At 43.1% G+C, this 23,334-nt stretch overlaps 1 protein-coding gene across 1 annotated transcript in view; it reads right to left on the bottom strand.

The window, feature by feature from the left end:
- Positions 1-12,228: 12,228 nt before the first annotated feature.
- Tnrc6b (trinucleotide repeat containing adaptor 6B) overlaps positions 12,229-23,334 on the bottom strand; it is a 232,819-nt gene continuing 221,713 nt past the window's right edge. The window contains 6 exon segments of the mRNA XM_052748388.1: positions 12,229-13,109; positions 14,957-15,096; positions 17,863-17,933; positions 18,376-18,600; positions 21,625-21,720; positions 21,955-22,101. Coding sequence (XP_052604348.1) covers positions 12,722-13,109; positions 14,957-15,096; positions 17,863-17,933; positions 18,376-18,600; positions 21,625-21,720; positions 21,955-22,101 — 1,067 coding nt within the window. The 3' untranslated portion in view covers positions 12,229-12,721.

Genomic DNA, 23,334 nt, shown 5'->3' with positions numbered 1-23,334 from the left:
TTTTGAACTCTGCCTTGTCCATGCCAAGCACATACTTTACCACTGAGTGGATCCCACCCCACTCAGGTGCTTGCATGACTTGACCCCCATCTGAGTTGCTAGTATGATTTTACGTAGCAGAGGTGAGCGTTCATTAAACGGGTGCACGTATGTGGCCTGCTCGGAACAGTGCACAACTTGATTGGGCTACATGCAATGTCCACCCATGGTCAGCTAACTGGACTAGGTCAAGCATGGCTTTTCTCAAGAGTTTGCTGCTGTCTGTGAAAGAGTTTAGTCTCTTTTCTAGCTGTTAACAGCAGCAGAGGGGCATCTTCTCTCCTTTCTACCCCAGTGTTCGGGCAAACATAAACAAGAACCAAACAAGATACCAGGCAATAGCAAAAGATGACCCTCAGTGCTCCACGGCAGGTGACAGCTCTGGAACAGGCAGCAAGTGGCAGAAATGGACTGACTGGCCTAGTGTGGAAGAAGGATCAAATTCAAATGTAGAATGTCTGACATGCTTTTGTGTGGACTAGAGGGGATGGGAGAGGAAAAATGGGAGAAAAAAAAAAAAAGGAATACAGAAGAAGCCAGCAGATTAAACAAACTGTCAGAATAAAGCCAGAAACCACAACAGTAAATGCTTAGCAGCCAAACACATTTATTAGTCTTTTTTCTTTTTTTTTTTTTTCCAGGAACTCAAAAATATTTTGTAGTTATAATGTAAGCAACTGAGTTGCACATAATACAATCATATCTTTCCAAAATAAAATAAAATAAAAACTAAACAAAAATAAAATAAGCTGTTTAAAAGCCCAAAAAAACCCTTCAGAAAACTTTTATATATGCGTTACATCATCTCTCAGTTTTAATGAAATGACTACGACTTTATTCCTTATTACTCAACCTGTCACAATCCGATAAAACACCACCCTTCAGTTTTGTTTGTTTATATATATATATATTTGTTTTTGTATATATATATATATTTTGAAATCCAGCATGAGAAATACAGTACCTGCTATGGCAAAAAATACACATAAAATGCAACTTTTCAGCTTATTTGTACATTAGTAGAGTTTAACATTTTGTTTTTTTTTTATTTTTTTTAAGTGAACCAGTGATTTTAAGTACCACTATACTAAAAAAGTAAAATAAAATATAGAAAGGGGGCCGGCCTGCCGTGCAAGTGAACCACCAAAGTGCCTAGTTTCTGTGTCCACGTTAAACCAGTAAGATGAGCAACTTTACCATATGGGAGTCTGACTGAACCTCTATGTTAAAAAAAGACAATGCCACATCCTTTTCTCCCCTCAAATATCCTTAAAACTTGTCATCTGCATTTTCTATTGTCCATCAGAAGAGAGAAAAGAAAGTCACCAAAATAATATCGTAAAAGCGATTTCAAGTATAAGAAAACAAAACACTTATAGGTAACTTGCAGAGAGCATCAACGTGTGCAGCGATTTAGTCCTTTTGACAGGTTGTTTCTGCTGAGTGTTTCAGATGAGAGGATTTTCGCGGTACCTTCCGTTTGTGTGCAAAGTTGGAAAGCTGCCTCTTAAAGCTCCAGCCTCCTGGTGCCTTTCTCTGAACCTTTTTGATTAAAGGGCAAAGAGAACCGCTGAGAGCAGAGAGGAGGGAGTGAACTGGGGGTCACAATGAGTTAAATAGGATCTCTCTCCTCCTCTGCCACATCCCCAGGTCCTCTCACCTCTGGTTCACCCTCAGTGACCTCTTACTGAAGGGTCTCCCACTCACTGTTTCCTGATTTGGTAGAATGAATTTCACTATGTAAACATAGCCCCTAGGATTACAGAACCCAAAGCAGCATGTGTATCTCCATCGAAAGGGAGAAAGATAAAACAGTCCTCTCCTCAGGTTGCTTTTTGTTGTTGGTTTTGGTTGTGCAGAGCAGGGTTGGGGCTGGGGTGGATGCAGAATGAGAAGTTGTAAGCAGATGGTGGGGAGTCAGGGAGTGGGCATGGTTGAGCGGGTAGATCTGCTTTATTTTCCCTCCCAGAAGAGTTTATTTTTTAAAACCTGTTAAAAATGTTCCTGCACCTTAAGTCGTGCTGAAATTAAGGCCAAGGGTGCAGAATCTTGTGCACATGTCTGTGAGCACACTAGAGGTGCGTGCACCATTTTGATGTCTTGTGTTGAGACCACTGCATACACTTTGGTCACTGGTGCGTGCAAAGGGTGTGGTAAGGGGACGTCCCAGGAAAGAAGTGCAGACATCAGCGAAGCCCTTTGGGAACATCAGAGAGAAAAACAAGGGCAGGCAGAACCCAGCAATGAGAGGAAGCGCACTGATAGGCAAGGGTCTCCAGACAAACTACAGAAGTAAAATCCAAGTGGACAGTGCCAGTCAGAAAATGGGCGGGGGATGCCCATGTACTTTCATCAAGATTCTTCCCTCAAAGGAAGTCGTCATTGAAAAAGACCAGGGAGAGCACTTAAAAAGCTTGACAGATACAGGTTTGAGTTCAAGTGGGCTAAAAGAGGGAGTCTTCTAACCTTGTCTCACGGGAGCCCAAGTCTAGGAGGGTAGCAGCCCTCACAAGCAGCATGTGTCAACACGTTTCCTCTAAGAATGTCAGCTTTAAGGGCATGGAGGAAGATCTGAGGATACACAGGGCTTTCAGCGTTGTCTGCATGACTCCTCAGCTGAGTTCCCTTCTAAGTAAGAAATACATTTCCAGAGCACTGCTGAAAGAGCCACAGGACAGACTGTAATGCCAAGGACTAAACTCCACCGGGGAACTAAAGAACCACACTAAAGGGAAAGAAGTGTGTGCATGTGAACAACAACAACAACAAAAAAGGGCAGAGAACTCAAGGTCTTGGGTATGAAACCTTCTGAAGCCCCTGGAGGGGATGAACATACAAAGAGAGAAATTCAGACATTCCCTACCCTGGGACCTTGGCGCTGGAATAGATGGCACCTAGTTAGAGCATGCATAACTCGTGGTCTGCTGTTCTGTGCTGTGGGGAGAGGACCACCAGGAGAAAACAGCCATACCACAAACCCAAAGCTACCCCACTGACCTGTTTTGTTTTTTCTTCTTCAACAAGAAAAGAATCCAGATCTGAAACTTCTGATGGCTTAAAATGCAAATATCATATTTCAGGGTTATTTTCACAGCAAAGAAAATGTTTCAAAGACTTATCCGGTTATTTACACATCCTTATTTTATAAAGAATAGCTCACTGATGTCAAGAAAGGAGAGAGGAGTGAAGGGTTTACATTGCTGGGGAAATATACCTTGAGGTATCATTTTGTGTCAGACACTTGAAACATCAGGATTTTCTTGTTGTTTTGCTTTTGTTTAAAGGCAATCGAGCAGATTTGGAACCCTGATAAGATCATGCCTGCGCAGCCTTGCACAGACACAAAGAGACTGTGATCAAGTCTGTCACTCATTACAGTACTGTGAACATAACAAAGATTGCTGTGTGGAAAACACTGGATACAGGCTGAACGGCTCTCGCTTCTGATACTGTGTGTTGTAATAATGCCTAGACCAGGGCAATGCAGGTGCCATGATTTATCACAGTCCGAAGTCCACAAAAGAATTGTTAGAACAAAGAAGAGGAGGTACAAAGGCCTTCCAGTGCCCGACACCTCACTGCACCACCACCAGTACAGGTGAGGGAAGCAGAGATCAGGGATAGAGGACAGGGAAGGGAAGCCTTGTTTTGCCTGTCAATCAACAGCAGGTAACAGCCCTCTTTCTCAGCTCATAATTAGGAATGGTTCCCTTCACAATGATTGACAACAAAGACATGTAAAAGAGAAGAGGAGTTTCCAAAATGATGTAAAGATGAACTCTCAGGTCAGCAGAGTGCGGCATGGTTTCCTGAGCTTGAAAGGGTTCTGAGTTCAGAGAATACTGGAGCCTGTAAGCTTCCATGGCTGCCCTGGGTTAACACTGCATGGCCACTATCAAGAATCCTGCACCATAATGGTGGACAGGCATGGCAGACCCCCAGAATTTGCTTCACAATCAGCCCTGCCAGAGGGCGGGGCCTGGGAGGTCCCTTTTGCCCTCACTATGCTGACCCGGCCAGCCTCTCCTCTTCTCTTCTCAGACGTGAGGATACCATGGACACAGAAACTGGAAAACATAAAGATGCAAATCCACTTCTTTCCCCTCTTCCCTGCCTTCCCCCTTTTCAGAAAATGCATAGTTACATATTCAGGTTACAAAATGGAGCAAGGATGACCACATCTGGACCTTTTTTGTTGTTGTTGAAACAAACAAATAAAATAAAAAAACCCACCCACACACACACACACACAAACCCAAACAAACAAAAAAACCTGATTCCAACAACCTCTTGTTAAATTCACATTTGCATAATAATACATCCCAAGGCAACCAGGAGTGAGTGAAGCCTCCCTTTGTCTTCCTGAATGAAGCTGAAGGAACCTAGAAGAGTGCTTTCCTTGGTGGGGGCGCTCTGAGGATGGTGGACAGGGCCCTTGGCATCCACTGGATCTTTCTTTAGAAGATAGGGAGAGGCGGAGTCGTTGAAAACATGAAACATATGGATCTCTAGGTTTAACTACAACAATTCTCAAGAACTACAATATGATTTCAGAGTTTTTTCTTTTTTAAACACTGGTCTCAATTCTTTCAAAACTTTTCTCTTTGCGTGCAATAAATACCCTGTTCACATAAATAGCAACATTGCTGTGACTTGCATTTGAGAAAACCATGGCCTCCTAAGGCAGAGAGGGTGAAATATGCACCTTCTACAACACAAAACCAGAAATGCCGCCTTCTTCTTCTTCTTTTTTTTTTTTTTGGTTTTTTGAGACAGGATTTCTCTGTGTAGTTTTGGTGCCTTTCCTGGAACTCACTCTGTAGACCAGGCTGGCCTCGAACTCACAGAGAACCGCCTGGCTCTGCCTCCCAAGTGCTGGGATTAAAGGCTTGAGCCACCATCGCCTGGCCAGAAATGCCTTCTTTACATGCGTGAATGGGTCACCAAAATCACTGCATCCTGATTGCTCCAGTGCTTACAGAAACACACACACACAAACACCCCCCCCCCCCCGCGCCCCCAAAACTAGGGAATGCAGATGTAGACAGCTGACCTGCACTGGACTAACCTGGGCCTTGCTCATAACCTCTCAGCCCAAGATGCACAACCACACTATGCAAAATGGGCACTCATGAAAATCCAACAGCTGTCCCTGGGCTGCCAGGAGACTCTCTGACAGACCACAGTTGGTCTCTGGATTGACAAAGGCACATTCAGAAGTACTACACTTGAGAGATTCCTTGGAAAGAATTAAAGGGGGTAGTGTTTTAAACACAATTATTATAACTTAACCCCAAACTTCTGGCAAAAAGAAGTTTCAAGCTAAAACTATCACTTGGTGAGTGACCATTTTACCTTTACAAGGTATGTGAGCTCTTGAAGGATTCCCAAGGGTTTGTTTTGTTTTGCATAAAGAGCCCCTTTTGTTTTTGGCATACACATTCAGCATCTACTACCCTTTCCTGCCTTAAGGCCAGTCATGAAAGTAAGGCTACTCCACCTGCCTCCAGTCCCTTTACAACCCCCAGGAGTGGGGTACCCTTTCAGTGGCCCAAGAAGAACTGAATGACCCACCAGAAGGTCCAAGAAGCCAGGGAGAAGAGAGAGAAATGTAGGATGGAAGGATTTCCCTTTTTGAAGTCATCCCAATTTGATACTGGTTGGACACGGGTCAATTGTAATTGGGGTTTATTTCCACAGCACTGACTACTCATAGTGTGAAAACTAAGCTGAGGCACGTAGCGCTCCAGGAAAACACTATTTCTTTTTTATTTAAAATAGAACACTTCTTATCTAGGAAAGTGTACCCAGCCTGTCCTCTCCCCTGGAAAGGTAAATCTGTCACCATGAGGAACAATGCTCAGCTCTGCAGAGCCTCTGGTCCTTTTCGAGGCAAGGGCCATTTTTGCTGAAAACAAATCCATGCACACCTGACCAGAAAGAGCTATTTAAATTTGAAAAGGCAAACAGCAGTTTCTGTCTCTTTGCTACTATCTTAAAAAACATTCAATTGATCGAAATACTTTCCGACTGTTCAGGACCCAGTCAGGATGACCACACACTGGGGCAGAATGGATGCTGAGCTGGCAGGAGCTAGCTCTCCTCTGACTGGTATCTCTCTTTCACGATCCTGTACCTTGCTCATGTCCTCCTTTGGCAGTGTGGACTGGGGGAGATGTTGTCGGCAGTTTAGTGAGGACTGGTATTTAGTTTTTGCTTTATAAGACAGAGTCTCTCTGAAATTTGCTACATAGACCAAGCTGGCCTTGAACTCACAGAGATCCACTTGCCTCTGCCTCTCAAGTGCTAAGATTAAACATGTGTGCCACCAAGCCCAGACCACCATTCAGTTTTTTTAACTATATTTTTAGATTCTTGGAGTTGATAACTTCAAATATAAAGAATGTGGTATGGCTACCCCCTTTGTCAAATTTAAGATTGAGAATAAAAACACTATTGTTGACGAGTGGAAGCATCTCTGATGACAGACAGCACAGCTTTGGCACTGGCATTATTACAGGGAGTACACAAACTCTGGGGACATTCTGTTTTTGCACAGACTGATGATGTCTTCAGTAGCCCTGTCCTTGTAGATGAAGAGCAAAGGGGCTCTGCATGGCTATCGGAATCTAAAGACGGAGTCACTTGCACACAGGCTAGAATAACCCTAGTTGCACTCACAGAAGACAGTCGTGACATTAAGAAGTGTATGTCGTTAATGCACTGACATGGACTGTGACAAAGCTTGGCAAAAACACTGGAGAATAAAATTTCTTAACAAACAAACAAAATAACAATCCAAAACCAACCACAGCTAAGAATGTGTCTCTGCTCCTAGTTGAAGACCTTATATATACTTAGAGTAAAAAAAAAAAGTTAATCCAAAACAACAAATGGCAGGGCTATATATGCTGAATTTTAACTCATGGGACCTTCTCTACACAAAGACTCAATTGTGCCTCAATCTTAGAGATGGCTATCGTAGCCAGGACTTCTGAAAATGTCCTATGGACACTGGACAGGAAAGTAGGCTTGGCGTACACATTTTGCTCAACACAGAGACACTACAAGTCAAAATGGCAGAGTATGAGAAAATAATTTAAAAAGCACACAGCATCTGAGGTCGAAGTAGAATCTGGCTATCAACCCTACCAAAACCACATCCCTTCTAAGGAAAGGATGACAGTGATAGTGTAGGGCTGGAGGAATTGTGTGGCTGAGGCATAGAACGTGCTTGCCTAGCATAGGCAAAGTCCGGGCTTTTATCCCCAGCACCACCAACTGCAAGAAGGGAGCGAAGTATTTGCAGTAAGTTAATGTTCAGCTTCTGGTTGGTACACTAGTAAAGCCCTTTCAAATTCTTAGCAGGGATTCTTCTCCCTTTCTTTCTCCCCCTCGAGTCTTATCTTCCACATCATACTTAATTTTGAACAAGCTACACTCACAACCAAAGCAGGAAAATTCTTAGAACACAAGCCACTGCGATAGCAACCCCTGTTGGCTGTGACTACTGAATGGCAATACGCAGGCGACGCTTCACCAAGGACACTTAGGGGAGAACACAGTCTGGAGTCTGCTGTTTTAGGACCAGCACTGCTGTACTGCTAAGGTCATTCCTATTAATGCTGGAAATGGAAAGTAAGTTTAAGGATTAAGGGCTGAGAGCAAGAGATGCTACATGGACTATTCTTTTTTTTTTTTTTTTTTTTTAAGACAGGGTGTCAGAGACCTGAGTGTTTCTTAACCCTTAAACGGGGTCATGGCACTGGGTCTCATCGGCAGCAGAGGTTCTCCCAGGGATGGAAGACAACTCTTTCCCCCACTTGTGCTTTTCTTTTGGCTACTCATATGGTAGACAGAAACAAGTTTGTGATGCTCATGAGACATATATACCTCTACCTACCACTAATCAAGAATTCAAAAAAAAAAAAAAAAAAAAAGCCGGCCGGTGGATTTCTGTGAGTTTGAGGCCAGCCTGGTCTACAGAGCAAGATCCAGGACAGCCAGAGCTACACAGAGAACCCCTGTCTCAAACAACAACAAAGAGTTGTTTAAAACAAAACAAAACAAAAACCACAAAAAATCACCTACTATAAAACAGAAGCTTACACTTACATGCTTATAATATGCACAAAACAAAACTATATAGTGGTGACTAGCAAGCCTCTGTATATATGCCAGAACGTGCTGTAAGGGTATGCTCACTGAATTTTTCCATGTATAATGAAAATGTCTTGGTAGACAGGGTTCTTGCTAAAGAATACCATGGGAAGGGAAGGGCTTTCCACCTTTCAGACACCCTCACCACAGCCTCTTCTCAGGTCATTGCCAATCACTAACAAGAGCTTCCAGAAAGATGACAGATGGAAGAAGGGCATGGGCAGGGAGAAGACAGGAAAACACAAGTTGAGAAGCAGGAGCCTTCTTCCACTGGCCCGGCATAAAAAGACTTTCCCCATCACTGTAACTGTCATCCTTCTACACACGGAAAAGTCAGCACCTATGGAGGGCACACAACAGACGAAAGAACTTGGCATCCCACATTTTCAGACAAAAAAACATAACTCAACTTCCTCAATTTTTGTTTATTTTGATTTAGCCCACTGCCTTTGGGGCCTGTCCAGAACCACTCCCATTTCCTTTCCAGGCAAGCGTCTTACTAAGTGTGGAGTGACTGGAGCACGTGCACATACACACTCATCTCCTGCTGAGGATGTCTGGGTGTATGTACGAAGGCACTAAAGCGGTTAGAGAATGCAGGCGGCAACCCCACCCACTCACTCGACCTGTGGAGCTGGAGTCTCTTTCCCACTGGGGAGCCTCAAGTTTGAAAGAAGCTGTGGCCATGACCTCTGGCCCCAGGAGGGAATACAAAAGGAGAATTCAATATCACCAAAATCGAAAGGAAACACTCCACATCTCCACCACCTGGGATGGGGATAGTAAGCAGCAGATCTTCAAAACAGCATTTAAAACAAGCACAACAGTAGCTGGGAGCTAAAACAAAGTAAAACCACTTGTTCCTTATTAGATTCTTCTGTTTTCTCCTGTAACAGATGGAGGTGAAACAGACATTCTTCACAAACAGAACAGTCCATAGGTAATTTTCCTTTAGTAATGCTTATATTTAAGATTTGTTTAAAATATTTCCTAACTCTTTACATAGATTCTCAGCAATCCAACAACCGCACTACTTTACAGTTTAGAGCCAATTCTTTTTTCTTTAAGCTGATGTTTCTTTCTTTTTTCCTTTCTTTTCTTGCTGGGGTTGGAGACAGGGAGAAGGGCTGCACTGGAGAACATGAACCTGACTGTGGAGATGTCAGTCCAGCCTTATACAGAAGAACAGTATGGCCGCAATCCTACTCATGTACAGACACGCCCCCATTCAGTTAGACACAATCTCAAGTGAGGCTGTGACGGCGCTCACAAAACCTGATCCTTCTCCCACAGTCGTTAAGATAATGAATTTACCTGTTGCTGCTAAATTGGTAATTTTTAAAAAATATTTCTATGTATCTTAAAATGTGTGATTCCCCTGTATGATAATAACATTTGGAGACTTCTTTTTTTTTTTTACATTTTTGTAAGTAAAAATCATTTAAACTTTTTGAAGTTTCAGGAACTTGTAAAAGTTTACTAACGGGAAAGAAACGGCTGTCTAGCTAGGATAAGATACGGTTAAATAAACCATCTTCAAAAAACTGGCTGCCTACCCTAGAATTCCTGAGAATGCTTGCAAATTTTAAAGCAGGAAAATAAATGTTAAAAACAAAAACACTGTTAAATGCTCCCAGAGTTAGTCTTCATCTAAAATATATATTTATATGTGTGTGTATATATATGTATATATGTATATATACATATATATACACACACTTTTTGGTCTTTTTTTTTTAAGTTTTTAGTTTTTTTTCCCTTTAAGCTTATGATGGAAGAACATTTTAGCTTCTCGTGTTTATTTTTACATATTTCAAATCCCTCATTATGTCTTGTAAACAAGAGGGGCTCTAGCACCCGGCTTTCACCGTAGTATCGTAAGGAACTCAACTAAGCCATAGTGCAGGTCAAGGACCCAACAGGCAGAAAGAGGAGGAGGGGGAAGAGGAGGAGAGGGCAGGCAGGGCCATGAACCAAGAGCGGCAGTGGACAGTCCCCATAGGCCCCTGGGAGTCTGGGGATGCTAAGATTTAGCCTTCAGTTTGCAGATATCTGAATATAAGCTGAGCTTCACTTGGACATCTCCACCCATGACAGAGCTCTGCTCCAACACTGAGAGTCAGTGGGGCTGGAAGGAGACATTTTGTAGGGGCAGAGGTGGGAGGGGGATGGTGATGATGGAAACCAGAGAGCAGGAGGAAGGCAGAGTCCATGTGAACAAGGTGCTGCAAGAACAAACCAGACTGCAAACTCGTTTGCCCGCCCACCTGCCAAGGGCTTCCAGACGGGCAAGCACAAGTGCTCACAGGGACGAAGCCTGTCAATCTCTTCTGAAGCCAGATTTATATTCAACAGGGGAAGCCAAGAAGACCACAGAATTTCCCACTCATTGTCTCACAAAGCCACTTACATGCAATTTTGGTTTTATGTTTGTTTGTTTTTGTTGTTTTTCATTTTCCTATCCACACCCCCCTACCCACCTACACAAAGACACAAGCTGAAAGTCCAGTACATTAGGCATTGTTGTATCCTTCACTGAAGATGCTAAAGAAAGAAAAACTCCCTTGTCCTCAATAGCAGCAAGTCACAGAGGACAGCAGAGGTCTGCTCCCACCAGGGGTTGGAATGGGCAGGTAATTGCTGGTACAGAATGTCGGCACTTCATGTTGAACAAACAGTACGATGCAGACTGGGATATCCACACAAGTGCTAGCATGTTACCCGCACACATCCCCCCTCCCCCCTCCCCCCCCTCCCCCCACCATCTATTTTGTATGTAAGGATTCCCCTTCAGGTTATCTTCCACTCTCTTCACAATAAGCAGTTTGATATATTTTGATTCCAACATAGTACATACATGTTGTTGATTAACTGTGGATTAAACATTGCCTCCTGTTCGGCCCAGAGAACTACTACATTGATGCTTTTTTAAAAAAGTCTTTAAATACCAAAATTTAAAAAAAAAAAAAAAACCAAAAAACAACCAACATTACAAGAAAAAAAAAAAAGAGGTCAAAACCAAAACAAGGTGCAATACTTAAGTCTTTGCTAAGTTATTTCTGCCTAAGCAAAACCACATACACAGGAAACACAACACAGAGAAACAAAGGGAGAAGGCTGAAGTACGCACTGGTTTAAGAACATTCGTTAAGTAAACGTTTCTGTCAGTGATGGCCTGGTGCTGTAACACGCCCCGGCCTGGCACAGGTAACGCTCGGCGAGAGAGGAGCAGGGGAGGAACTGCGAGGCTTCCAGGAGGCTGCTCACAACTTGCTGTTTCCCTCAAATGATATTGAGAACCAATAGGAATATAGATTTGCATTACCTGATTCCGTTTAAAAAAAATTCTCACACCTGATCACATAGGAAAGTGGGAACACAGTTTTTCTGCTTTTAAAACATCACGTGATTTAAAAATTACTGAATCTTCTGTTCCCATTCAAAGTAGCAAAAAGGCCTGCTTGGGACTTAAACTCCCATGTGCTCAGTGGCCGCTCATTTCACAGCACAGAGGTGAGCAACAGGTGCTCGAGAGGTACCTCCCCCAACTGCTGGACTTGGCAGCGCTTTGCTCTGCTGCTGGGTCAGGAGAAGGTTGGGGACCTCACGTTCTGGCTACTGCTCTCATCACTGAAAAGCACCCTTCGCCTCAACGTAGCCCGAAGAAGTAGCTTGAGTTGCAGCAGCTCCCTGTGCTCCTGTGTCCTCGTAGTTAAAAAAAATAAAAAGCAGATGGCCGGCCAGCCAGCCTGCGGACTGTCAGCAACGCAGCTTTCTGAGAAATCAGGGTGGGTGAGATGAGGGGCAGGACGCAGGCACACACACAGAGACGGAGAGGAGGATGCACACAAATGCACATGAACACACGTGCACACACATACCAGAACGAGCATGCCTGGGCAGTTACATGTGCCAGAACACACTGGTGTTTATCAACCAGCCAATCACAAAATTTTTCCTTTTTTTTTTTTTTTTAGGTTTTTTTGTTTTTGTTTTTAAAGTGAGGCTCCGTCAAGTCTTCCCTCCCCCCTCCCCCAACAATTCTTTTGAATTTCCCTCCCACCCAAACATGGTAGACCTAAGGACGGAAACACACCCAGTGCAAACAAAGTTAAAAAGCTATTTTTTTTCAGTATATATGTTTCTTAGCAACAACTTCCATATAACATGAAAAAAGTGAAAAACTAGAAACTAATTTTTTTAATTTTTTTTGTGTTTAAATTTAAATGGTATGTGTACTTGCTTCACATTGTCTTTCTAGGTTGGCGTTCATGATTCAAGTATTTCAAGAGTGATATGTTCTCTTTTTGGATTCATATTCCAAACGAAAAAACTGAAGTTTTAAGGGAGGCAACTATGTGCTCAGACAGTCTGTCAATGACCCACCTTTTTTCTCTCTCCGTTTTCTTTTTTCCTTTTAAAAATGTATTTATTGCAAGTTGAAAAAAAAAACGAAAAGGTCAAGTTAGTGCTGCTGCTGTTCCAAAAAAAGGTCACGAGGTCAGAGTTGAAAGTTCTAAGTTCAGATTGAATCCGACCCTCCTCCCAGAAGGTCACCAGGTAGTAAAGGAGCAGGGCTGCCCATCCTATGGGGATCTTCCACCGTCGGGACTCCCCACAAGCTAGAAGAATAGTTTGGGGGGCCCCACAAGGAAGTGCCAGCAAGGTCGGCCCCACCGCTGCTGCCAGCACTGCTGCTCCACTGCCCGAGCCCGGTGGACCCACCAAAAAGGTTCAGCGCAGGGCCAACGGGGTCTGCCTGGTTCTGGCTGGTCTCCAGTGACTGCCATCCTGTGGCAGGTGCGCTTGGGGTTGCTGCAGGTGTAGGGGGCTGAGCTTGAGCCAGAAAGCGGCTGACTTCATCCTCAGTGGCAAACTCGGCCAAGATGGTAGTGTTTCCCAACACACACCTGGAGAAAGGAGGAAGGGAGCAGTGTGACCTACGAGATCACAAGCACACGAGGGGTCACTGCTGTCAGCCCTCTGCCACTGTGTGGTCTACATACTTGCTTATTGATTGATTGAGATGGGGGGTCTCACACGGCCCAGGCTGGCCTTCTGCCTCTACCTCCGAGTGCTGAGATTACAGGGGTTTGGTTTATGCAGTATTGGAGACTGAACCTAGGGGTTTACACATGCTAAACAAGAACAACTGAGCTACATCTCCAGTCCACCTGTGTGTGTGTGTGTGTGTGTGTGTGTGTGTGTGTGTGTGTGTGTGAGAGAGAGTGTGAGAGAGAGACAGAGACAGAGGGACACAGAGAGAGAGAGAGACAGAGATAAGAGACACAGAGAAAATATAGAACACAGAGGATATTTTGGGCAACGGCACTACTCTGAGTGATACAATGTTATGATGTTGGATATATCAGCATGTATTTGTTCAAACCAACCACCAACAGTGACCCAGAAAGTAAACTTAACCCTAATGCAAACTTTGGTGGATTGAGTACCAATGAATGTTCATAAACTGCAACAAATGGGCCATTCTAATGAGTGGTGTTGATAATGGGGAGAGGTAACACTGAGGGAGCGGTCACGATTATTATGGGAAGTTGCTGTTCCATCCTCTCAGTTTTGCTGTGAATCTAAAGTATTTTCAAAAAATTTCAAGTCTTACAAAAGCAAGAAAAGCGCCAGTTATTTATTTATTTATTTATTTTTTAGCTCCACGTGAGGTAAGTAGAGAACGACAGCCATTAACACCAGGCCAGCCAGTGCCAACAGCAGAGCACCGTTACATCTTCGAGGATAAACTGGCTGCTGGGGCCTGGTTGTCATTTGTCTGTGCTCTCTGGATTTTTGTCATGGTGTCTGTGGCTCAAGGGAGTCAACACTTTCCTGTCCACCAGGGAAAGAGAACGGTCTGACCCTGATCAACTTCTGTCCACTTCATGCAAAAACCCTGCTACATACAATTCCTTCTTAGGGCTGGGTGTGGTGGCGCACACCTTTAACCCCAGCACTTGGGAGCCAGAGGCAGGCGAATCTCTATGAGTCTAAGGCCAGTCTGGTTTCCACAGTGAGGTTAAGAATAGGCAGGGCTACACAGAGAAATCCTGTCTCAAGAAGTCAAACACGACCAGGTAGTTCAAGTATTGATGGCACATGCCTCTAATCCCAGCACTCGGAGGCAGAGGCAGGTGGATCTCTGAGTTCAAGGCCAGCTTGGTCTACAAAGCAAGTTCCAGTATAGTCAGGGATACACAGAGAAAACCTGTCTTGAAAAACCAAAAAGTACCAAATAGACAAAATTTCTTTTTTTTGTTTTTCAAGACAGGGTTTCTCTGTGTAGCTTTGCGCCTTTCCTGGAACTCACTTGGTAGTCCAGGCTGGCCAGAACTCACAGAGATCCACCTGGCTCTGCCTCCCGAGTGCTGGGATTAAAGGCATGCGCCACCACCGCCCGGCTAGACAAAATTTCTTAATTACATGCTACAACAGTAAGCAGCTAGATTCTAGCATGAAAAATTAGAGCATTTGGAATGTTTTGCATGTTTACAAACACTGGCTTTGTTTGTGGTGTAATTACTCACTGTACAAATTATTTACATTGAAATTCTGATTATGAACCTGTGACATACACTAAACAATGCAAACAAAGTCAGGTAGAAAGACTGCCCCTCGGCATCTGCAGGTGTACACACGACCGAGATTCTTGGGTGCATGCTTATGTCACTGTTTTGTTAAGCAGGGCCAGAACACTCCTGTGTGCATCACGTGTGCTGTCTGGATGTCTGCAGGGTGCGGTACTCACATGTGCAGTGCAGTCTGGGCCTTGGCTGCCTCTTGTTTGGTGCTGTACCGGATCAGGGCAGTGCCCTGGGTTAGATTCAGATGGAATGTCAGCAGTGGGCCATGCTGCATGCAGATCGTTCTCAAGGTTGACCCATCAATCTAAGAGGTAACAACACGCATGAGCTAAGATGTAGAGGAGGCATGGGAAAGGTAAATTCTAAAACATTTAAAGAAAGACACTGAGACCCATTATTCTTATTTTGTAAATAAGATGTTTCTGTATAAAAATAAAAATGTAAGAGCCGTAAAACCTAAGCCTGTCTTTTCTGTTTGTTTGTTTGTTTATTTGTTTTTCGAGACAGGATTTCTCTGTGTAGCTTTGGAGCCTGTCCTGTAGACCAGGCTGACCTCGAACTCACAGAGATCCGTCTGCCTCTGCTAGAATTAAAGGCATGTGTCACCACTGCCCAGCATTAAGCCTGCTTTTTAAAGAGATCAACAAACAAGTATGTGCTTATTTGTAGAGCTCAAAAGGGCAGAAATAAGAATTAAAGTTATCATGCAAAATTATCAACATCATTACTAACATTTTATTTTTTCTGCCTCTCCAATAAATAATCTCACAGAGACAGACAGGTAATACAAGACAAGCACTGACAGTTAAAACTGGCCCAGTCCAAAAACAATTCACTCCAACTCTCTCACATTCCTCTGACACATAAAGAGGGGACTACTTCCACCTCCTTTCTAAGTCCATTTGACCAGAGGCTGTAGGGATTATGGGTAATTTCCCCAACTAAGGAGTTATATGAACAGAGCTATTAACTCTATGGATTAATTTTGCAACAAGAGCTTAAATATATTTAATTAAGCCTCAATTCCAATATTTCACTTCACTTCATTAGAAAAGGAATGTTACAATTGGGAATGCTTTAAAAAGCTGTGTAATGTGGTAGAAAAACAGCCTAACATACATAAGGCCCTAGGTTCCATTTTTAGCACCAGTGGTAAGCCTGAAGAATAAAACTCAGCAATTCATGTTAGCTCCTCACAGAAAACAATTTTGAGTATGTCAGTATATGGCACAAACTGCTTTTCAGGAGACAGATGTCCTTTAAACACATTTTTGGTGATGAAAAGTCAACTTCCCCATGCATCAACTTTGCTCTACTAACAATTTAAACTAGGAGTGACATTAGTCTATTTACTAGGCAGCTCTAATATTTAAAGAAATCAATTCTTTCTGATATAAACATAGCCAATATCACATTGTTTTATATACAATGGAAATGATGTATACTTACTATTTCTTAGTGGATAGAAGGAGTGAATGATGAGCTAGCATGCCCAAGCTCTTTTCAAAACTGAGTACCTCTTATTGCCTCTCTCATCCTATCCATATTATAACCACCACAAAGTGTGACAACTCTTATAAACTCTTTTTTTGTTTGTTTTTTGTTTTCCAAGACAGGGTTTCTCTGTGTAGCCCTGGTTGTCCTAAAACTCACTCTGTAGATCAGGCTGTCCTTGAACTCACAGAGATCCGCCTGCCTCTGCCTCCCAAGTGTTAGGATTAAAGGCATGTGCCACCACTGCCAGGCATAAACTCTTAAAAAAAAAAGTAAGGCATACATAGTTTGAGCATCATGTTTGATTTTTCATATTGGGGCTGTAGTTAGAGTACCTGCTCTCTGTGTGTGAGGTCCCGGATTTGATCCTCAGTATTAGTATCCCCCTATTCCTCCCTACCAACATTCTTTATAGTTTAGTCAACTATTAGATAAGGGAATAAACTGAGACTTTTATTTATTTATTTTTGATAGACTAGGTAGCCCTGGTTGACCTAGAATTCCCTATGTAGACCGGGGGGCCTCAAACTCAAGAGATCTGCCTGCCTCTGTCTCCTAGATGGCATGTACCACTATGCTTGGCCTTAAATTGTGACTCCTGAGTTGATTAGACATCATGGTAAAGAATGCCTTTCTCAAATGTAACTAGAAATAGGAGTCTTGTGATTTACTTGCCACAAATAGGTTCACTGGGCAAATAAGTTTACAGTGAAATGTATTTCCCCATAGAGAATCCTAATAGACATTAGCATGTTAAAGGGTCTAAAAAATCTCAGTGGAACTTTATCAACTGAGCCATTTTCCAAGCCCCTTCTGGTAACATGCTTTTATATGTGGTTACAACACATCATCTCATTTGATTCCAGATTCTTTTTGTTTTGTTTTTTCTTTCCGAGACAGGGTTTCTCTGTGTAGCTTTGGAGCCTGTCCTGGCACTCACTATGTAGCCCAGGCTGGCCTCGCACTCACAGAGATCCACCTGCCTCTGCCTCCGAGTGCTGGTATTAAGGGAGTGCACCACCTGGCTGGTTCTAGATTCTAACTGGCTTATCTACACACGTTTCCTTACCAGTAGGTCATGCAACCTCACTCTCACTGCTTTATAGTCTGCTCATTTCTAGCACATGAGGGTGAGGCCTAGTAGCCAGCATCCCATCCTATCAATAGGACCTCTGCAGTGGCCATGGAATAAATGTGCTTTCTTTATAGGCTAGAAGAGAGCATCACTCCAATATCTGGAGTTACAGGCACTTGATGTGGGTGCTGGGAACCAAACTTGGGTGCTCTGTATAAGCAGCAAGCTTTCTTAACTGCCGAGCCAGTTCTCTAGTCCCATAAAGGAGCTTTCATATCTGCCAACCTCCTCCACTGTTTCTTACCCTTTTTTTTTTGATATAACAGTCCCATGTACCCCTAGAACTTACTATGCAGACCAGGCTGGTCTTGAACTCACAGATATCTACCTGACTCTGCCACCCAAGTGCTAGGGACTAAAGGTGTATGCCACTATGCCCAGCTCCTCTCTCTGTAAATAAAATTAAGCCCTATCTAGAAAACCACAAGAAATTAAGGTTACCTGTGGAGTGAGATTGTGAAGAACCAGCCAGTAACTAGGACGGACAGAGCCACCATCACTCCAAGTAGAGGCTGCAAACAATAGAAAAAAGATAAAGAGTGAGAAAAACAAAACAAAAACCACCCAAACCACCAATATTCTCAGGGAACCATGAAGGGGGACATTTTCATGTAGATCATATGTCTTGTCTCTTCTCTTTCCTCCCCTCTCTTTCTCCCTCCCCACCCCTCTCCCTCTCTCTCCTAACCCTGACCTTTATGGTCTCTTGTAGTCCTTGACTCCAGTGAATTCATTTGCTTTTTGGTGAGATAGTATTCCCTCCCACTGTGCTCCCTCTACAGTTGCTCATTTGTATTTCATGTGCCCTGGAGAGGCCCTGGTCCCTTCATCTGTACCGAGTGCAACTTTTCAATCCAAAGATGCTTTTTCTTCTACCAGACAACTATGCTCTCCTCCATGTTCAGCCCTCCCCATGGTGTAAATAGCCATTTCTGCGTGGCAGATCCTTCTCACCCGAGGCAATTCGAGAGTCCTGTGTCCCCCACCCCCTGACTGATCTGGGTGCTGTGCTGCTCCAGGGAGATGCCGGTTTGGGGTTGGTCAGGCCAGGAGGTGGGCGGGGCAGCGGTGTAGTGTTCCTGGAGGAGATGTGGTTTTTCCACATCTTGTTGGAGAGATGAGTGGGGTTGTGTCCTATGGGATCTGGGGACCACGTGGATTTGTAATCAGGGAACTTTGCTGTGAGAAGAGAAAAGTCAGGAAGCAAACAGGTTAGATGGGCATCTAGAAATAGACACAGATTTCTTTTGGTTGTCTTTTTTTTTTTTTTTTTGGTGACACAAATTTTTATCTGCACACAAATACAGGTATATTTATATTCTATAACTATGGAACTCTTGTTTCAAAACATCGAAAAGTAGCAGGAAGCATACATTTTAAGAGCAGCAGTAAGAGTCGGGCAGTGGTGGTGCACACCTTTAATCTCAGCACTCGGGAGGCAGAGGCAGGGAGATCTCTGAGTTTGAAGCCAGCCTGGTCTACAGAGCGAGTTCCAGGACAGCCAGGGCTACACAAAGAGACCTTGTCTCAGGTAAAAAAAAAAGGGAGTGGAGTGGGAAAAACAGTATGAAAGCAATTGTTCTTTGCATGTGCTGAATATGAAATTTTAAAATGATTCTAAACTGACAAATTCTTAACAAGATAATGAATCTACTACTTTCTGGGGTAAACACAACTTGAAAGGGAAGACAAACTCATAGAGAAAGTATTCCTAAAGAGGTAAAGCTAACAGACAGTTAGACTAGTAACACAAACAGAACCGGAGTGCTCACTCAATGCTCACCAATACCATGAAAAATAAAACAAAACAAAACAAAGCCAGAAAATCATGCATTGCTTGTGCTTTGGTCCATGTTAGACACCAACACTGATTTTAAAAATAGTGAGTGAGGTTGGAGCAAAGGCTCAGTGGTTTGAATTACTTTTTGTTCTCGAAAAGAATCTGGGTTCACTTTCCATCATGGTGGCTCACAACCATTACAATTCCAGGAGATCCCACGCTCTCTTTTGACATCTGTGGGCACTAGGCACATACATGGTGCACATACATGCAGGCAAACACTCATATACATACAATAAAATAAATAAATCTAAAAGAAAGTTATCAAATAACCAGCACTGCTTACTATGCTTAAGGTACTGGACAGTACTGTGGGTAACACAATTATCTTGCAGAGCCTCTGGTTTAGACGGGAGACAGAACAACAGAACTGGTATCCTTGGCAACAGCACATATGTTCAATACACAGAAGACAAAAAGCATTAGGCTGCCAGCAGAGGCTCTGCAAAGATAGATCTGAAGGGTTTACAATCAAGGGATGGGCTCAGGAAAGCAGGAAAAGGAACATCTAGGTTCAGTGTAAGTCCTTTCCAGTTTTCACGGGGGCAGAGAGATAAGAGGCCACAGGCTCAGTGTGGCTAAGTAAGCTGCAGTAGAGTTTTCCTAAGACTCGGCACAAACTAGGGAGGGACTAGACTGGAGCAAGAGGGGTGGAGATGAGAGACAGGCTGGGGTCCAGGGGTCGAGGGAGAGGAAAGACAGTTCTCAGGACAGGTAAGCTCACTCAGGGAAGTCTGAGGTCAATGTCCAACTGCAAGAAGGTAATTCCTGAGATATGGGCTTTTATAGGAATGAGGGAACTAGATGAGTGCCAGAGAAGATAGCCATGGGGCCTGTGTGGCCAAGCTGCTGTGGAGAATGAGGCAGAGGACTGCTTCAGCCCAAGGAAACAGAGTCCAACCTAGGTAACCAAAATCTCACACAACTTTGTAGCCAGTGTGGCACATTCCTACAGTAAGAGCATGTGAGAGATGAAGGCAGGAGGAGTGAAGTGAATGTGAGGCTAGCCTGAGCTACACGAGACCCTGTAGCAAAAGAAAAACCAAAAACATTCTCTAATCAAATAAAATAGTTAGACAAAAGTTTAATTTATTTTGTGATCAGATTGGTGTACATGTACAGGTGAGAACGTGGTTGTAGGTGTGCACACCATGATGCATGTGTGGAGGTTCTCGTCAGGCTTGTGTAAGAAGTACTTTTACCCGCTGTGCCAGCTTGTGCAAGTTTTAAAAGTAAATGAAGTCCTGCCAAGTATAGTATGGGGAAGGTGTTAGGAACACAGACCACTGAGGTGCTTCTTTTCACATTTAGGCTCAGTTCTGAGATCTTGTCCTTGTCCCCTAGCACTGGGATTAGTTATATGCACCATACCTTTTTCTTTTGAAACAGGGTTTTACTATGTATGGCTGTCTTGGAACTTGCTAAGTAGACCAGGCTAGCCCCAAACTCATGGAGCTACCTACACCTGTCTCCTCCTCCTGAGTGCTGGGATTAAAGGTGTGCCGAATTGTGCCTGCTTTTTTTTTTTTTTTAATTTATGTGCATTATGTTCTGCCTGCACGTATGTCTGTGAAGGTGCCAGATCCCCTGGAACTGGAGCTACAGAGAGTTGTGAGATGTCATGTGGGTGTTGGGAATTGAACCCAGGTCCTCTGGAAGAGGAGTCAGTGTTCTCAACCAGTGAGCCATCTCTCCAGCCCTGCTTGATTTTTTTTTTTTTTTAAATGTGGGTGCAGGGGACTGAACTCAAGCTTCCATACTTGTACAATCAGCGTTTTACCCATTGAACCATCTCTCAAGATGCTGTTAGCTTTTCTATTCCTCATGAAGTCTCAGTAAACAAATAAATGACAAAATCCAACCAGCCTCTCGCCCGCAAATAATGAGGAACTCAACAAGCATTACTGGCAAATTAATCAAGGTTCTCTTTTTGACTCTGGCTATCTATTTTTCATTATGTCTCTAAGTCAGATTTTGGGGAAGAGCAAGCTATCACTGGTTGCCTCAATGTTAATCTGGATTAAACTGGCTCTTCCTATGGCCTTTGATTTCTTGGCAGGCTGGTTAACAGAAGCATTTGGTCATCAGGTCATGAGCTCTGCCCTCTGAATACCTCCAGCTGTATGACATTCTATTCCCATTGGCTTCAACTGATGTAACCCTATATTAGACCGGCCCTATCTCTGTGAGACTAGGAGCTCCCTGAGTGGACAGTGAATGCAAAGGAAGGTTGTGCCCCCATCTGTGCTGACCTATGTATGCTCTTCACTCCCTTTACAAGCACTCCTTAGGAAGTAAATGCCCGAGATAAAGAGGAACCGCACAGTCAACTGCTGAGCAAGAGGGGAAAAGCCACCGAGTACCTGAAGTGCTATGAACGTTGGTAAAGGAGTTGTCAGAGGCACTGTAGGGCCAGGCACCAGGTGAAGGCAGCGAGGTGTTGAGGGAAGAATTAGACCCTTGAAGTGACAAATGAAGAAGAAAATATTGGAGACAAATGTCAGTATACAGGGAAACCTTATAGCATTTTATTTAAACTTAAATAGAAGGGAAAACAAAATGCAACCAACATAAAGATGTAAGACACAATTTTCTGTTGAAATGATCAGGTACTACAAGAAGAAACAAGGCCATGGGTTGACAACGATGAAAATGCTGGTGGGAATCCATACAGCAGTGCAGCACTCACTTACCTGGGGTGTTATCCCGCAGCAGTTGGTGGTCAGTATCTACAATGGGAGATGTGGCTGTACCCCCCAGCACACTTCCTGGGGTCACGTAGGGGTCAGATTCAGGGTCAATATTTTGGATACCTTTCCATGGCACTCCTGGTTGGAATTCTGAGACATGAAGAGATTGTTAAAAAAAAAAAAAAAAAAGTTTAACTTAAACATTTCCTATTTTATTTATTATTATTATTATTATTATTATTATTATTATTATTATTATTATTATTATTTCGAGAAAAGGTCTTACTATGTAACTCTGGCTGTCCTGGAACTCACTCTGTAGACCAGGCTGTCCTGGAACTCACAGAGATCCACCTGCCCCTGCCTTCCAAGTGCTGTGATTCAAGTATAGGGCATTATACCCAGCTTTTATTTATTATTATTATTATTATTATTATGCTAAAATAACTATTTAGTAGAAAAAACATGATCCTGTGAAAAGCCTAAACAATGAATCTATGTACATCAGATTTTCATCATGAAGTAAAAAATTTACCCTCAACAAATGCTCTTGCCAGTAGCAAGTCTTTTAGTATACTGTCTATCCATTCTGGGAGTGCACTGGATCATGCTCATAAAGGCCTGGCTCCATACATGATTCTCCAGCTACAAGAGCAAGGCAGGTCCTAAGGGAAAGTAGAAACCCATGCCTAAGGAAATGAGGCCAAGAACTGGGAGAAAACCTGAGCTTGAGAACAGTGACCTTTCACATTTTTCTTATTAGGTACTGGCCAAAATGCACATAATAAAATGAAATATAAGTGACCACTGCTTCACAGACTGTTCAGGGATAGTTGGGAATAATTTAACTGACGGTGAAAAAAACTAGACTATATATGAAAGCTTATCATGTTTTTATTGATCCATTGAAGCTGTTGTATTTAAAGCTACATGATAGCATTAAGAAATTGATATTTCCCTGTGTTGAGAAGAGCAATATGTATATGAACAAGAGGCATTATTTCACTTCACTATAATAAAATGTAATTACATACATTCATGTCTGAATTACATATGGACGGAAGGACAATTACTAATTTGTACTTTTGCTTTACTAAATTTTCTAGAATAAAAACAGTATAGAGAGACAAAAGGGAGGAGAGGGAGGAAGGAGGGGGCAAGAGAGAGATATGAAACTTACTGAACCGTGTCCCAAGGGCATATAAAGGACATTATCTGACTAATGAATATGTCAATAGATTCAACGCGCACTTTAAAAGAGCTCATGTTATAAGGCATCCTACACACAAGATAAGTGCCAAGTCCCAGCGGCAAGGCCACTTATTAGCCTCAGCTCCCATTTCTTGTAGATCTTTCATTTTCCCATGGCACAGATTTCAGGGT

The sequence above is a fragment of the Peromyscus californicus genome, unplaced genomic scaffold (genome assembly GCF_007827085.1).
Source record: "Peromyscus californicus insignis strain IS unplaced genomic scaffold, ASM782708v3 Scaffold_20__1_contigs__length_68692818, whole genome shotgun sequence".
Lineage (NCBI taxonomy): Eukaryota > Metazoa > Chordata > Mammalia > Rodentia > Cricetidae > Peromyscus > Peromyscus californicus.
Note: the sequence above shows the minus strand (reverse complement) of the source record. Positions and strands in the feature narration are given on the sequence as shown.